Source organism: Culex pipiens, chromosome 2 (assembly GCF_016801865.2).
Source record: "Culex pipiens pallens isolate TS chromosome 2, TS_CPP_V2, whole genome shotgun sequence".
Classification (NCBI taxonomy): Eukaryota; Metazoa; Arthropoda; class Insecta; order Diptera; family Culicidae; genus Culex; species Culex pipiens.
Window position 1 is genome coordinate 114,008,708 of NC_068938.1, and position 16,133 is coordinate 114,024,840.

General features: G+C 37.9%; 2 protein-coding genes across 2 annotated transcripts; one reads left to right on the forward strand and one right to left on the reverse strand.

Moving 5' to 3' along the window:
* The first annotated feature begins 4,276 nt into the window (after nt 1-4,276).
* Nucleotides 4,277-8,357, forward strand: LOC120414721 (uncharacterized). The gene is made up of 4 exons (XM_039576023.2): nt 4,277-5,074; nt 5,134-5,210; nt 7,499-7,654; nt 7,712-8,357. The coding sequence occupies exons 1-4, from the start codon at nt 4,375-4,377 to the stop codon at nt 7,784-7,786; spliced, it is 1,008 nt and encodes a 335-aa protein (XP_039431957.2). The 5' UTR covers nt 4,277-4,374; the 3' UTR covers nt 7,787-8,357.
* A 2,947-nt stretch (nt 8,358-11,304) lies between these two features.
* On the reverse strand, nt 11,305-13,399 carry LOC120414711 (uncharacterized). Its single transcript, XM_052707914.1, has 4 exons — nt 12,343-13,399; nt 12,029-12,105; nt 11,481-11,685; nt 11,305-11,429 (listed from the first exon to the last, which is right to left on the reverse strand). The coding sequence occupies exons 1-3, from the start codon at nt 13,232-13,234 to the stop codon at nt 11,524-11,526; spliced, it is 1,131 nt and encodes a 376-aa protein (XP_052563874.1). The 5' UTR covers nt 13,235-13,399; the 3' UTR covers nt 11,305-11,429; nt 11,481-11,523.
* Between the last annotated feature and the right edge of the window lie 2,734 nt (nt 13,400-16,133).

Consider the following 16,133-nt stretch of genomic DNA (forward strand, 5'->3'; position numbering starts at 1 on the left):
AAAGAGTGCATCAAAACCTACAAAAAAACACTTTGACTTTTATTCTGTGACGATACCTAACCCGTGCACAATTTTTTAAAGATATCTGAATAACGCATTTTTTCTAAAAGCAAACCATACCCCTATATTTTGTAAGAAAGGTCAAAAGTCAAACGCTCTCAAATTCGATTGCGGAATCTGATCGATGTGAAAATTGGTGCAATCGTTTAACCGTGACGTGAAAATATGAATCCAAATCAAATTGTAAGTGACTTATCGTGATGAATGATTCTGAATAATCTATCATCTTTGTTGATGGATGCAGTTCATACCAGATGTGTTCGATCGAGAATGGGCTTGGACTTTGAAATTGATTCTGTATTAAACAGGGGTGTTCAAAGTTTTTGAATGGCGGGCCAAATGTGAAGCTTGATGGGTAACTCTCCGCCAACTCACACAGCAGTTGCCCCGACCCCTCTTCGGTTTGCGTGAAACTTTGTCCTAAGGGGTAACCTTTGTCCCTGATCATGAATCTGAGGTGCGTTTTTTGATATCTCGTGACGGAGGGGTGGTACGACCCCTTCAATTTTTGAACATGTGAAAAAGAGGTGTTTTTCGATTATTTGCAGCCTGAAACGGCGATGTGATAGAAATTTGGTGTCAAAGGGACTTTTATGTAAAATTAGACGCCCGATTTGATGGTGTACTCAGAATTAAAAAAAAAAACGTATTTTTCATCGAAAAACCACTAAAAAAGTTTTTAAAACTCTTCCATTTTCCGTTACTTGACTGTAAAAAAAATTTGGAACATGTTATTTTAAGGAAAATTTAATGTTCTTTTCGAATCTACATTGACCCAGAAGGGTAATTTTTTCAGGGTTTTGCAGGGTTATTTTTTAGAGTGTAACAATGTTCTACAAAGTTGTAGAACAGACAAAATAAAATTGAAGTTTTTTGCAATATCATTTACCTTTTTGAAATTTTTGTCTTTAAAACGTATTAGGAACAGGAAAGGAAAATGTTTCAACATATTCGTTGAAAAATGCTGCAAATCAAATTGGCGCAAATTTAATAAAATCCAAATTATTATTTACTGCAATTTTCATGGCTCAACACACATTCAAATCAGGTTATGCCGCTGCTAACATTTTAGTTAGACGAAAAGTGGTTGACCATTTTGTGGCAGAATGCTGAAGACAAACTTTATTATACATTTTTTTATTCACTTAAATGCACTTATATCCTTGTAATGGTAATTTTTATTTCAGGAGATGACACAAACATAGAAAAGTTGCTTGATTTTGTTTTTAAATAATGTGCAATTTGAATAATAAATCGTGCAAAAGGATTTTTTAACAATTACTCCTCCAATTTCAATAAAATTTTAATAAATTTTGGTCTGCTAGAAACAGATGTTAGTCACTTAGATTATAAGCCCAAATTTCATGAATTCAAATCCCGAAGCTGATAGTTTTAAAGTGCGAAATAAGTTTGAATTCATATGGACAACTTTGTTTTTGCTATCTTTGCAGTTTTCTTAAGTCAAATTTGAATGTTTTATAACTCTTTTCTTGTGGCAGTGCGTGGCCGAATGGTTACGCTGTCCGCTTTGTAAGTGGATGATTCTTGGTTCGATTCCCATCTGCTGCAACCTTCCATCGGATGAGGAAGTAAATTTTTTTTATAACTCTTTTCTTAAAATGTTTGATGACAATCTAACTTGTTGTAAGTGCATTTTGGGCCAAATTGAGTTAAGAACGCCAGCTCACAATGCCTCACCTTTTGACCTTCACAGATCCCCCAAATTCGATTTCAATCCTGAGATATGAAATAAAAACCAAAAAAGCTCCGCGGACTTTTGTTTCAATCTTGTGGTGCTATCTTGTCACTCACTGGGCAAAGGGATTTCAGGTCAGAACGCTTTTGACGCACGTACAAGTTAGACTACCGCAAACATTTGTATTTATAACTCGGGACTCCAGCAATCAACTTCAACCAAACTTCGGGACAATGCACAGAATGGTCAGCCAAACAAAACATGTTTGTTATTGTTTGAATTGCTGTTTCTGAGGGGAACACCCGTGAAGAGTATCGGGGCCGGCATTTACAAATCGAATTCAGTGACAGTTTATTAATCAACTTAATGTTAACATGTTAAGGTGAATGTTAACATGAGTAGTGCGGTGCTTGTGGGGACGTGCAGTCCTGTTTTTTCGTGTTATTTTCCGTCTCTTTTGTGTCGCTGTTCGAGTGCATGGGGTGATTGGCCATCATAATTAAATAATGGCATCAGTAGTGCGGTGCTTGTGGGGACGTGCAGTCCTGTTTTTTCGTGTTATTTTCCGTCTCTTTTGTGTCGCTGTTCGAGTGCAGAGTGCATAATTGGCAAAGGGAGCGCGTGGTCGTAAAAAATATGCGGAGTGAAAAGTGATTTCTTTTGTGATTTTCAAAGCCCTTCCTATATCATCGTTGATCGGAAGGCACGGCGTCGGGTGGATTGTGTTTAAATTTTTCGAATAAGGTTTAATTTTTTTTGCGGTGAAAAAGCCAATTCTATATAATAAATGAAAGACGCACTGACAATTTGGATCGTTGAGTTAATAGTGGAGCAAAATAACTGTGTGTGAGTGATTTTGTGTGTTAACCAGAAAGACCTTCCCATAGCATCGTTGCTCGGAAGGCTCGCCGACGGGTCTGTTATGAAAGTCCTCCCCATAGCGTCGTAGCTCGGGAGGCATCGAAAAGCCAATACCTTATCCCACTAAACCAAAAAAAAAATTAATCACGTGATGCTTGAAGGAGATGCTGTGGATTCAACGGTCTCAAGCGGTATCAACAAGTATATAGCGATAAACTATGTGCTTGATGAGTCTGCAACTTCAACTATCGGACTAACATTCCTCCCTTTCGTTGAACTGCAGGCTTCTTGGGAGGGCGCCGGTATTGACTAATAAAGTCGGGGTCTTCAGGGGTTAAACAGTGAACGGATGGTAGGCTCCCACTGATCATTTTTGATTCATTGTTTAACTTCAGCTGATCTGTCAATAACGGAGTAGCAGCTCATTGGCAGTCAACCATGCTCATGCTCATGCTCATGCTCATGCTCATGTTAAGGTGAATGTTAACATTCCTTAGGTTGTCTTCCTAAGGTGTCTTGGTCCAGTTTGTGACGATACACTGCCTTTTCTAAGTTCTGCTGGTCCGAGCCGGAATTTGAACCCCGATCTACCGCTTACGAGTCAGAAGCGTTACCACTGGGCTACTGAGCTACCTCGTTTGGCCCGCGGGCCATACTTTGGTTAGCCATGGTATAAAACCAAGAATTAAGTAAATAAAAAATGGGTTGGATTAGGAAGTTAATCACTAAAATGGCTATTCGAAATGGGTCATTCTCCACCAACTGACATAGCCCCTCTTCGAATCTTGTGAAACTTTGCTCTAAGAAATAATTTTGTAAAAATCCAGAAAAATTGAAGGGGTCGTACCGCCCACCGTCACGAAATTTTCGTCGGGTTCGTGATCAGGGACCAAAATTACCCTTCAGAGCAAAGTTTCACGAAGATCAAAGAGGGGTCGGGGCAATTTATTTTGTGAACATGACAATAAATAACATCAAAATACATTAAAAATAAGACATCAATAAAAGCACAAAATTTATAAGTTAAATATTTTATTCACCGACCTAATTAAATATTCGCAAAGCCTAAGATGAAATTTTAATTCACCTCACATGAAGGTGGAAATCGAACACATTTCCATCGGACACACAAACACACACATACAAATTGAGGCTATGTTTGTCCTGCTAATTGAAATTCTACCGGTTTTCGTTTGCTCATACCACGTGGCAAACAATGAACCTTTCTATACTGCTGATGAGTATGCACGAGAGGTGGCGGAATCAAACGGCTAAAATGGGATGACGTTTACTTAAATGTAATTCGGTCTGTATTGTTTGTAATTGTTTTGATCCAATTTGTCATGAAAATATAACGGAATTGAATTGTAATGTACCAGTTCGCAGGAATCAATCCATTTAGTAGGAAAATTAAACAAAATATTGGTCAAAGTAAAGTGCATAACAATTTTTGCTATCTGATGCGATGGATCTAAATGGTTTGCCCTCAAATTAGATTACACCTGGCGAACCAGAAGGTAGAGAAAGAGAGCTTTTCCCAGTAATGCGCTGAAAGTGATTCCGCGATGAACCTGCTTTGCCCGTCCATGGATCAGCTGTACAGGTTGGCGCTCAGCTTATTCCGCTGGTGTGGCTTCGTTCCGTTCGGGCTCGACGGGAGCAGTTTGAGGGTGCAGAATCAAACCCATCACGGCGGGAATCCGTTTACCTTCAAGTGGATTATCCTCGTGGTTTGCATTTGCTTAGTCGACGTCGTAATGGCTGCCATTTTTCACGATAGTGTGTTTTTCCTTGAGTACGCCGTTGGTTGGATCAACGATATGTTCAAATTTGGCAGCCTCGCGCTGACGGTGTTTATCATCGAGGCGGAAGTCGTTGCACAACGCAAGACCCAGCTGCAGATCTTTGAAGGTCTGGAACAACTTGGTGAACACAGGGCACGTGTTGGACTTTTGGATGGAGCGAAATATAAACAGTTTATTCGACGGTTTTTGTGGAAGTTTTTTGGATATCTTGTGTTCACTTTTGCAATCGAAATGAAACTTATTACCGGAATCATGTCATACAACTTGCAATGGACTTATACCTGGTTAACAGCAATTTCTCTACAAACCATCAACCGAATGCGCACCCTGTTCTACATATTCTACATCGATTTAATCCGAGCCCAGTGTGAAGTGATTAGGGAAGAGCTTTTAAGGCTTACTGATATGATGCAGTTGGCAAAGACATTCCCCCCAACTTCTTCGCAAAGTCAAACAATAACGAGACAAGTTTCAAAGACGTTGATCTTCTTGAAAGGTTGCTACACTGATTTGTGGTTTATTAACTTTAACGTAAATTCATCACTAGGATGGAGCACATGCTCCATTTTGACCTGCAATTTTGTTCAAGTGTCTTGTGATTTTTACTGGGTCTACCTTACTGTGCATGATAAAGCCTCCGATGGTTATACTGGTAAATAGTTTACAGGTTTGTTCAAGTTAGACATATTCTAAAATTATTATAATTTTCAGAACTTCTGATGTGTATTATTCCCGCAACAACTTTGTTCATAACTTTACTTTACTCCGCAGAATCCTGTTTGAAAGTGGTTTGTAATTCAATAGCTCTGTGATAGTTTTATGTAAACATTTTGTGATAACATTTACACATTTATACGTAATTTTTGTTGCCTTTAAGCCACAAATTAAGATTTAGATTTAGAATGTTATCCTACTTTTGCTCCATTTTTTTGAAGTTACAAAAGAAATTACAAATATTAATTGGAACAATTCGTTAGCGATCATTAATTTAGGCTCAGTTTAAACATTATTTACCGTCAGTGCACAGTGGTCCAGATCGCAAAATTAAGTGGAAAATGGATTTTCCGAAAAATGGTGACGTTTTGGAGCTTTGGTGTCTTCAGAAGAGTTGTTGCAAATGGAAAGGGGCAACTTTTGGTTTGGTTCAAAATTAGGGTGGTTCACGATTAGGGTGATTTTGAAAATCTAACTTTTCAGGAATATTTTTGGGAATTTTTTTGTCTTCTAGAAAGTTGATGGGCTTGCCAATCCAAGCAACTTTGTCGAAGACACCAAAATTTTATCTCGTAATCTACGCCTTCTATGACCAAATTTATAAAAAGCATCTGAGCAAACCTTCAAAAATCAGTTTTTTGAACGTGGCAATTCAGGGTTAACTTTTAGAGAAAAGTGATATTCGGAGCACTTTTAGAGCTCTACAAAACAAACATTTTCATTTTTTGACATGTCAATTTGGACTTAAGGGTCAAAAGTTACAGCCATTTTAAGGTAAAAAAGATGCAAATTTAAAACTTAAATATCTCAAAATGGCGCAAGCCAAATTTTGAGCACTAGGTTGCATTTGAAAGAAGAGATCTAGCACTACAAACGCTGAAAAAATCTCAGGGGTGTTTTTCTTTAAACTTGAGATATCTTCATTTGAAAAAGTCTAATTTTCAAGGGAAAACCATATGGGACCACCCTAACGAAATTCGAAAATTGTCCAAATATATGTTTTTCCATGTAATTTTGCCCGCTAAATCTGAATCTGCCCTCAGAATTGAGCCAAAATGTCAACAAATCGATTTTTGGTCATATTTTGGGTTTAAATGATAATTTTACATGGAAACCCAAAATATGACCAAAAATCGATTTGTTGACATTTTGGCTCAATTCTGAGGGCAGATTCAGATTCAGCGGGCAAAATTACATGGAAAAACATATATTTGGACAATTTTCGAATTTCGTTAGGGTGGTCCCATATGGTTTTCCCTTGAAAATTAGACTTTTTCAAATGAAGATATCTCAAGTTTAAAGAAAAACACCCCTGAGATTTTTTCAGCGTTTGTAGTGCTAGATCTCTTCTTTCAAATGCAACCTAGTGCTTAAAATTTGGCTTGCGCCATTTTGAGATATTTAAGTTTTAAATTTGCATCTTTTTTACCTTAAAATGGCTGTAACTTTTGACCCTTAAGTCCAAATTGACATGTCAAAAAATGAAAATGTTTGTTTTGTAGAGCTCTAAAAGTGCTCCGAATATCACTTTTCTCTAAAAGTTAACCCTGAATTGCCACGTTCAAAAAACTGATTTTTGAAGGTTTGCTCAGATGCTTTTTATAAATTTGGTCATAGAAGGCGTAGATTACGAGATAAAATTTTGGTGTCTTCGACAAAGTTGCTTGAATTGGCAAGCCCAACAACTTTTTAGAAGACAAAAAAAATCCCAAAAATATTCCTGAAAAGTTAGATTTTCAAAATCACCCTAATCGTGAACCACCCTAATTTTGAACCAAACCAAAAGTTGCCCCTTTCCATTTGCAACAACTCTTCTGAAGACACCAAAGCTCCAAAACGTCACCATTTTTCGGAAAATCCATTTTCCACTTAATTTTGCGATCTGGACCACTGTGCAGTGGGGTGACTATGTGTCAAAAGTGGGTAATTGCTTAATAACAAAAACAATTTAAATAACATTGAAAATTCTTAAAGTAGAATTGTTCTTAGATAGTTTACTAACATTTTCCCAAAATATGGTGGAATTTGATGAACCCTACCTTAAATGCCAATCGGTTGAAAATTGATAAAATCTCACCCCTAAGAAAGGGTGACATTAGGTCAAATAAAACTGTTCTAGGAACTAGATTCTTCAGCTAAGTCATCTTAAGATGTCCCTTACACAACCCTATTAACAAAATTAAGTTTCATTGAGAAGAGCCTGAGAAATGGTAAAATCCGTTAAAAATCACTTTGAACCAATCTCACCCCCACTGATGATACCATTGAAATTATAATTATCCTTTTTTACATTTTACACAATTTATACACCTTGTCCATTCGTAGAATATAGTTTACTCAATTAAAACTTTTCTGTTTTTAGTCTAATTCATTTGGACCAATATTACATGAAATGCCGAAAAACGATCAGGAGATCTTGTACAAAATAGTTTACAGATTTACCAATCATGTTTTTCATCAACCAATCAGATTCAAGGCTCACAGTTTGTTCGACGTCAATTACAAGCTTTTAAAAATGGTATTGAAGTTGATGACCACTGTTTAAACCACTTATCATAAACATTTCAATTTCCAGTTCCTCACCGGCGTGGTCACCTACATGTTCATCTTCATGCCGTTCTCCACGGATTTGCCCGATTCTCCCAAGTAGTCACCCACAAACATCGCGCGCACAAAAAGTGCATAACCAGATTAAAGTGCGATAGATCACGTTGGGAGAGAGGCAAAGGCAAAGTGGACTGAAAAGTGCAAAAAAAAAAAACTGCACCAACAACACGTCTCAAGTGTTTGTTCGACCTGTTCGGCTTAAGACGTTGTCGTCGTCGTTTTGAAAGCTTTCGTAACCGCGCGAGCAAAGAGTTTGTGTTGTGTCTGTGATTGGGTGTAAATTGGTTCTCAACTAATTATCTGATGCCGACTGCGCTGCTGGAGAGAAATTTCGCGTAACACGTCGTCGTCGTCGTCGTACACATTTGTTACTTATGAAGTTATATGCTGATGATGATGGCGCCATCAAGCGGACCACTTTGGCTTGAATTGGTCTCATTGAATTGTGTCAAGAGGTGGTGTGGTAGCCGAGCGAGTGCAGCGAAAACGCATGCTGATTAGCTTGATTGAACTGGTTTAAGCTCATAATTGTTAATCGTGGTGGAGTAATTTAGTTTAAAATACTTTCTTTCGCAATTGCTGCGATTTGGCTTTAATGAACTTTTGAGTGGTGAAGAAATTTGATTATTGCAGCTTTGTGATTATTTATGATTCAATTAAGAAATTTGTTGCAATTGAATTTATCAAAAGACAAAAGACAAAAGACAAAAGACAAAAGACAAAAGACAAAAGACAAAAGACAAAAGACAAAAGACAAAAGAGGCAAAAGACAAAAGACAAAAGACAAAAGACAAAAGACAAAAGACAAAAGACAAAAGACAAAAGACAAAAGACAAAAGACAAAAGACAAAAGACAAAAGACAAAAGACAAAAGACAAAAGACAAAAGACAAAAGACAAAAGACAAAAGACAAAAGACAAAAGACAAAAGACAAAAGACAAAAGACAAAAGACAAAAGACAAAAGACAAAAGACAAAAGACAAAAGACAAAAGACAAAAGACAAAAGACAAAAGACAAAAGACAAAAGACAAAAGACAAAAGACAAAAGACAAAAGACAAAAGACAAAAGACAAAAGACAAAAGACAAAAGACAAAAGACAAAAGACAAAAGACAAAAGACAAAAGACAAAAGACAAAAGACAAAAGACAAAAGACAAAAGACAACAGACAAAAGACAAAAGACAAAAGACAAAAGACAAAAGACAAAAGACAAAAGACAAAAGACAAAAGACAAAAGACAAAAGACAAAAGACAAAAGACAAAAGACAAAAGACAAAAGACAAAAGACAAAAGAGACAAAAGACAAAAGACAAAAGACAAAAGACAAAAGACAAAAGACAAAAGACAAAAGACAAAAGACAAAAGACAAAAGACAAAAGACAAAAGACAAAAGACAAAAGACAAAAGACAAAAGACAAAAGACAAAAGACAAAAGACAAAAGACAAAAGACAAAAGACAAAAGACAAAAGACAAAAGTCAAAAGACAAAAGACAAAAGACAAAAGACAAAAGACAAAAGACAAAAGACAAAAGACAAAAGACAAAAGACAAAAGACAAAAGACAAAAGACAAAAGACAAAAGACAAAAGACAAAAGACAAAAGACAACAGACAAAAGACAAAAGACAAAAGACAAAAGACAAAAGACAAAAGACAAAAGACAAAAGACAAAAGACAAAAGACAAAAGACAAAAGACAAAAGAGACAAAAGACAAAAGACAAAAGACAAAAGACAAAAGACAAAAGACAAAAGACAAAAGACAAAAGACAAAAGACAAAAGACAAAAGACAAAAGACAAAAGACAAAAGACAAAAGACAAAAGACAAAAGACAAAAGAGACAAAAGACAAAAGACAAAAGACAAAAGACAAAAGACAAAAGACAAAAGACAAAAGACAAAAGACAAAAGACAAAAGACAAAAGACAAAAGACAAAAGACAAAAGACAACACGACGTGCTGATCCAAAAATGATTAATCATGATAAAGGCTGCATGTGATTGAGTTCCCACGAGTTGATCATCAATCAATTGACTTAATGACACAAACAGTATACTAACAGGAAGAACAACATGTTTCTCTATAAATAGTTGCTTTCTGAACTTCGGCCAAACCGTATCACAACAAACCTCCTAGCAATGACGAAAGTTTTCAACCGATTCCATTCAAGATTTGGCAGCATCTATCCTTTGTTTCAAGTGATTGGTCAATCTTTTGAACCATTAAGTGATCAGAATATAAGCGTGCTTAAATTTTTAACCAGACTTGTTGTGTCTTTTTACATTTTATTTGAAATTGTTGCAATGATATACTCGTTGATAAATCCATACAAGCTATTTTTCGGCACCGATTCTATGGGAATGCTAACGGATGCAATCCAGTTTGAAATACCCACAGTGTTGCCATTAGTAGTCATAATTTTATCAATTCACTTCAGGAAGCTTCAAAGAAAAATTCTAGTGACCATGGATGAAATCGATGATATTTTTGAAAGTCTTTCCAGTACAGACCATTTGAACAGTCAAAATGAACTGTTTCAAAGTAGTTTTTATAAATACTTCTTTCTCATGAATATCACTTGCATAGCAGCGGAAATTTTCATAATATCCCGTATCACAAAGAATGTTATTTGGTATCGTAACTGGTTGATCAAGTTTCCAATGTTTGTGCTACAGCGTTTGAACGATTCTTTTTTCATACTCCATGCAAACTATCTTCAGAACCGATTCAGCTTTCTCCATGACACCATGAGCGATTGCTTCAGTGAAAAATTTAACAAGATTACTTTTAAGGAAACAATCACAAGTTTAAGTGTTAATCGACTTGATAAGTTGAAAGACATTCATAATTTGCTGAAAATGTTAACTTTGGATGTAAATCGACGATTTGGATATCATCTACTGCTGTGCACGACAGGATTATTTATTTGTATGACAATCGATGGGTATTGGATTTTTGCTAGTCTTAATCTTGCTGGGAATCACTTTTCGGTGGAATCTTTCATGTGTGTGCTGCCACCTGTTATAAACTTTTGTGTACTGTATTTTGCATGTGATAGCTGTGAAAGTGAGGTGAATCAATATTAATTTTATGTTCAAAACTCGTTAAAAAAAACTTACAAAATTTCAGGCTTCAGAAACAGGATGTCATCTTAGTAAAATTACTCCAAACGAATTTGCACTGAATGCCTCAGAGAAAGTAAGTAACATGAGATTTTTTTAGTGTGGTAAACAATTGATAATTTTACTGCTTCCAGATTCGGCAATTCTTCTTACAAATTCAAAACGAACCGCTCAAGTTGACTGCTGCTGAATTTTTCACATTGAACTTGAATTCTTTGGCGTCGGTGAGTATCTGAAGAATTTTTAATGTTGATTGCATAAGCAGTTTTTATTTACAGACTTTTGCAGCCGTGGCCACATTTTTAGTGATTTATGTACAGTTCTTGCCAAACAACGATTCATTCGCTGATTATAACAAAGAGTTTAATATAACAGAGTAATTGGAATCACAATTTATTTGGTACACATTTGGAACATACAAAGATAATAAGTACAACAGCAGAAAATTTGACAAAATGTTTTTTTTATTTTCCATCACAATTTGATTGCCTTTTCAAAAACTTTCATATTTCTTTCGGCATGAATTGAATAAATATAACCATGTAAACGGAAATTGCAGCAACCATCTGCAAAAAATGTGTGTATATTTAAGTCAAAAGGAAATTGTCACCAAGTACCTCTTTTAGGAATGAAAACCCCATTTGGAGCAATCCTCCTACTTCAAATTCTATCGGAAGGTGCATAATTTGGAGATGGAGATTTTCTACCTATAAAAGTGTGATACTGTTGAAATGGGTTCAATGTGAACAAACTTTTGGTTCTAACCTGTGCTGAGAGAGGATGTGTTTTCATTTGATGAGATAAAATTCTTACTTCTCGAACCTGAAATAGAAAATATTTTATGTTGGTCTTATTCAGCTAAGGCAACAGTGTGTGAAAAGAGCAACCAAACTAGAAGACGTTAAATAAGAAAAAGTACAAAAAATATTAGTCGAACCAGTAAAAAGATCTTAAACTATTAAACAATTTAAAAAATGTTTCCGCAATGTTCTGATGTTGTATTAAATCGTATTTTGTGATCGGTTTCTGTTTTTTACCATCAGAAGAATGCAATGATAAAATTTCTTTTAAATATTTGTTGGATTCAAAAATCTAAACTATTGGTTTAAGTCATGTAGAATACTCACTAAAAAATCAAATTTTCAAATGTTACTTCGTTGCTCACCTGCGTCCTGCACGCTTCACAACTGCCGAGCACCAACAGCAACGCGACCAGCGTAGGAATCAGTCCCAAAACTGTGTCTGGAGTTGGTGTGAACGAAATATAGGCAAAATTCAATGAGAAGAGAAACTGCAATCTGATAAACGAGTGGCACGTGCCACGTGGTTTTGCCACACACACGTTCTCAGCCGTCAATGGAACACGGTATGGAATGAATGAAAGCATGGAAATTATTTATATCAATGGGTGTTGCAGTGAACGACCGAACGAAGCGTCGGACGACGATAAATCAGTTTTGGGCTGTCATTAGATCTTACCGAAAATGTCCCCAAAGTGGTGGTCGTTGCGATACAGATGGGAATATATGGTGTACAGGTCACATGTGCACTGGACAAAGTTCTGGAGCAGATTGGCCAGCTGGGCCAGGGTGAAGGCCCCGGCCAGCAGTTGTCCCGCGTCCCAAAGCGCCAGGTACGTGCTTTTGATAATGAAAACTTTCCGCAAACAGTCCGGCAGGTTGCCGTCGATGGAATGTTGCTGTTTTGCATGCGAAGCGAATTTCCCTCCAGAATAACGAGCTTTTTCTTCGTCCTTTGCGGCGTTCGTGGTGGTGACAAACTGTTGGAGTTGTTTTTTCAACACTCGAAACCGGATGCTGAGTCCTTCGACGTACTGCATGTGCTGGAGATGTTTGAGCCGGATAACTGCTTGGGATGCTACGGTCGTGTACCAGGCCGTACGATACAAGGGCTGGGCCAGCCAAAAATTGCCAACTTCCGACGTGGCACAGATCACAAGATAGAACAGCAACTTTCGCTGGCTGGGGCCACTTTTGGAGCCCACCATCGACAGGGAATCGTCCGTTGACTCGAGTCGTTCCTCAACCCGTCGGAATGTGACGTGCTGAATCAGCGTTTCGACCAGGACGAGCACGTGGGCGGCGATTGTAAATGATGATTTAATTAGCAGGATCGGATTCAGCTGGTGGCCTTTGCCACCGTCCGGATCCATGAAAAGTAAACTGGCACTGCCAGTCACTTTGACGAGCAGGATGACAACCAAAGTCAGATTTGCGAAGGTCCAAACTAGCAGGGCAATGGTCAGCGCTGGGGAGGTCGGTGAAAATGGACAAAGTCCAGCCAGTTGAAATGGAATTAGTCGAATGTTGATTGACGACGACGGGGTATTCTGATGGGAACGACGTGTCATTGTCGAGTGATTGATAATTACTGAGTAAACTAAGTTGGTGATTTGTGATTTTTATTAGGTTGGCAGATGGCTTATTTGATTTAAGCATGGATGGACTCATAAAAAAATTATTCACTAATTTTACTCAAATCAGATAGGATTCCAAGGAAATCCTTCTTTAGAGCATATAAGGGAAAAAAGATACCTCATGCTCAACTCGTTATACTTAACTGTTCAAACACAAAATGCATGATACATTTATACAGTAATAGCACTGTAAAAAAATTGAAAAAATATCAAAAAATCATGAAAAAAGGTGCAGGTGGTTATGTTACACATGACCAGTATGACAAAGAACTTTGCAAGATGGTTGTTGAAATTTTCGATTACATTGTCTGGTCCAAATTTCCCAAGATTCACTAGATTCATAATTACCATAAAGTTTGATACCCATATTGCCCCAACTCTTATGGTTCGGCAAATCTCCCCCCATCGGAACATCCCCGGGTCCTCCGGCCACTTCGGATTGTAGCCACTTCTGCTGAAATGTCAAATTTCATATCCAGTATCAAAAACCATAAAGTTTGATACCCATATTGCCCCTACACTGATGGTTCGGCAAATGTACCCCCATCGGAACATCCCCGGGGACTCCGGCCACTCCGGTTTATGGCCACTACTGCCGAAATGTCAAATTTCATATTCAGTATCAAAAACCATAAAGTTTGATACCCATATTGCCCCAACTCTTACGGTCCGGCAAATGTCCCCCCATCGGAACATCCGCGGGGCCTCCGGCCACTCCGGATTGTGGCCACTACTGCCGAAATGTCAAATTTCATGTCCAGTATCAAAAACCATAAAGTTTGATACCCATATTGCCCCTACACTGATGGTTCGGCAAATGTCCCTCCATCGGAACATCCTCGGGGACTCCGGCCACTCCGGATTGTGGCCACTACTGCCAAAATGTCAAATTTCATGTCCGGTATCAAAAACCATAAAGTTTGATACCAATATTGCCCCAACTCTTACGGTTCGGCAAATGTCCCCCCATCGGAACATCCGCTAGGCCTCCGGCCACTCCGATTTGTGGCCACTTCTGCCGAAATATCAAATTTCATATCCAGATTGTGGCCACTACTGCCGAAATGTCAAATTTCATATTCAGTATCAAAAACCATAAAGTTTGATACCCATATTGCCCTTACTCTTATGGTTCGGCAAATGTCCCCCCATCGGAACATCCCCGGGGCCTCCGGCCACTCCGGATTGTGGCCACTACTGCAAAAATGTCAAATTTCATGTCCGGTATCAAAAACCATAAAGTTTGATACCCATATTGCCCCTACACTGATGGTTCGGCAAATGTTCCCCCATCGGAACATCCGCGGGGCCTCCAGCCACTCCGGATTGTGGCCACTACTGCCGAAATGTCAAATTTCATGTCCAGTATCAAAAACCATAAAGTTTGATACCCATATTGCCCCAACACTTACGGTCCGGAAAATGTCCTTCCATCGGAACATCCCTGGGGCCTCCGGCCACTCCAGTCCAGGTGGTGGCCAGTTCCAATGATCGACTCCCGCGACTACCATGTCTTAGCTGGTCCTTGCCTCCAAGCCATCTGCTCCCAGACCGCCAGGCCGTCTGCTACCGGGCCACCAGGCCATCTGCTTCTGATGTGTTCTCGTCGACGTCCAGCAATAGAATGAATTTTCGGGACCGACCGAGCCGAGTTTTGTTGGCTCGTCACGATCCGAAAATTATGAGGTGAAGTGGGGGTGATTTTAGATACATCAATCTCACGTCTCTCGATTGACTGATTGGGAAACGTTCGTTCAGCCAACCAGCGTGCACCAAAAAGAGGGGAAATTTGCCGAGAGGGGAATTCGTCACGTAACGTTTTCGCTTCGCGAAAATTTTGGATTGACACCACGTATAGAAACCTTAGGACAAAGTTCTTTGTCAAAATATTGTGTGTATTTCATGTCTGTAAAAAATAGCCTTTCCCTGTTCCTGAGGAGAACACCCGTGAAGAGTATCATGGTCGGCATTTACAAAACGAATTCAGTGACATTTTATTAATCAACTTAATGTTAACATGTTAAGGTTAATGTTGACATTCCATAAGTTGTCTTCCTAAGGTGTACTGATAAGGTCCAGTTTATGACGAAACACTACCTTCCCTTTACTAAGTAATCGAATCCAGAAGATAACACGTTGTGTTGACCGAGCCGGGATTTGAACCCCGATCTATCGCTTACGAGGCGTAAGCGTTACTACTATCTGTGATATCTGTGATCCTTGTAAAAACCTCAAAAGCATTCGATTAGATTGAATTTCTGTATTTCTGTAACGTTATAAATAATTCTCAAGAAAATATAATTATCAAAACAAAACAAATTACCCAACATAAATTTTGCGATTCACTAGTAACAGTCCAGGATGTCATTTATTCAAATTAAAGTGAAGACTTTATTTTTTCAATACCGAAATAAAATGCAACATAGTTGAAGGTGGAAACGATTGCCTGTAAAACAAATAATGGAATTTAGATGGAAAAAATATATCTGATCAAACTCACCGATGCAATGAAATAGACATCGATTTCAATAAAACCCATTGCTGTTATCCTGGGTTTGTATCGATTTACTTGTCGGATGAAGCAACTCATCTTGAAAAAGTGTAAGTTCATTTATTTAAACTATTTATTTAATCGTGTTACCTGCTCAAAACTACATTCAGCATCAGTGAGCTGATGATTAAGGCAAATGTTCTCTAATGTATGTATTATTTTATCATTTTGGCGTGACAGTTGTTCACAAGCTCCAACGAAAACAATGAATGAAACCATTGTACTTGAAATACGAATAAGGTGACCTCAAATAATAAAACAATATTATAAGCTACAATAAAA

Bases quoted from the DNA above. Each gene is read 5' to 3' on its own strand.
- LOC120414711 (XM_052707914.1), bottom strand. From the start codon at position 13,234: ATGACACGTCGTTCCCATCAGAATACCCCGTCGTCGTCAATCAACATT. The intron at 12,106-12,342 runs GTAAGATCTAAT...CACCAACTCCAG, and splicing joins CCACTTTGGGGACATTTTCG to ACACAGTTTTGGGACTGATT. The intron at 11,686-12,028 runs GTGAGCAACGAA...TTTCTATTTCAG, and splicing joins GTGAAGCGTGCAGGACGCAG to GTTCGAGAAGTAAGAATTTT.
- LOC120414721 (XM_039576023.2), top strand. From the start codon at position 4,375: ATGGCTGCCATTTTTCACGATAGTGTGTTTTTCCTTGAGTACGCCGTT. The intron at 5,075-5,133 runs GTAAATAGTTTA...TATAATTTTCAG, and splicing joins AGCCTCCGATGGTTATACTG to AACTTCTGATGTGTATTATT. The intron at 7,655-7,711 runs GTATTGAAGTTG...TTCAATTTCCAG, and splicing joins ATTACAAGCTTTTAAAAATG to TTCCTCACCGGCGTGGTCAC.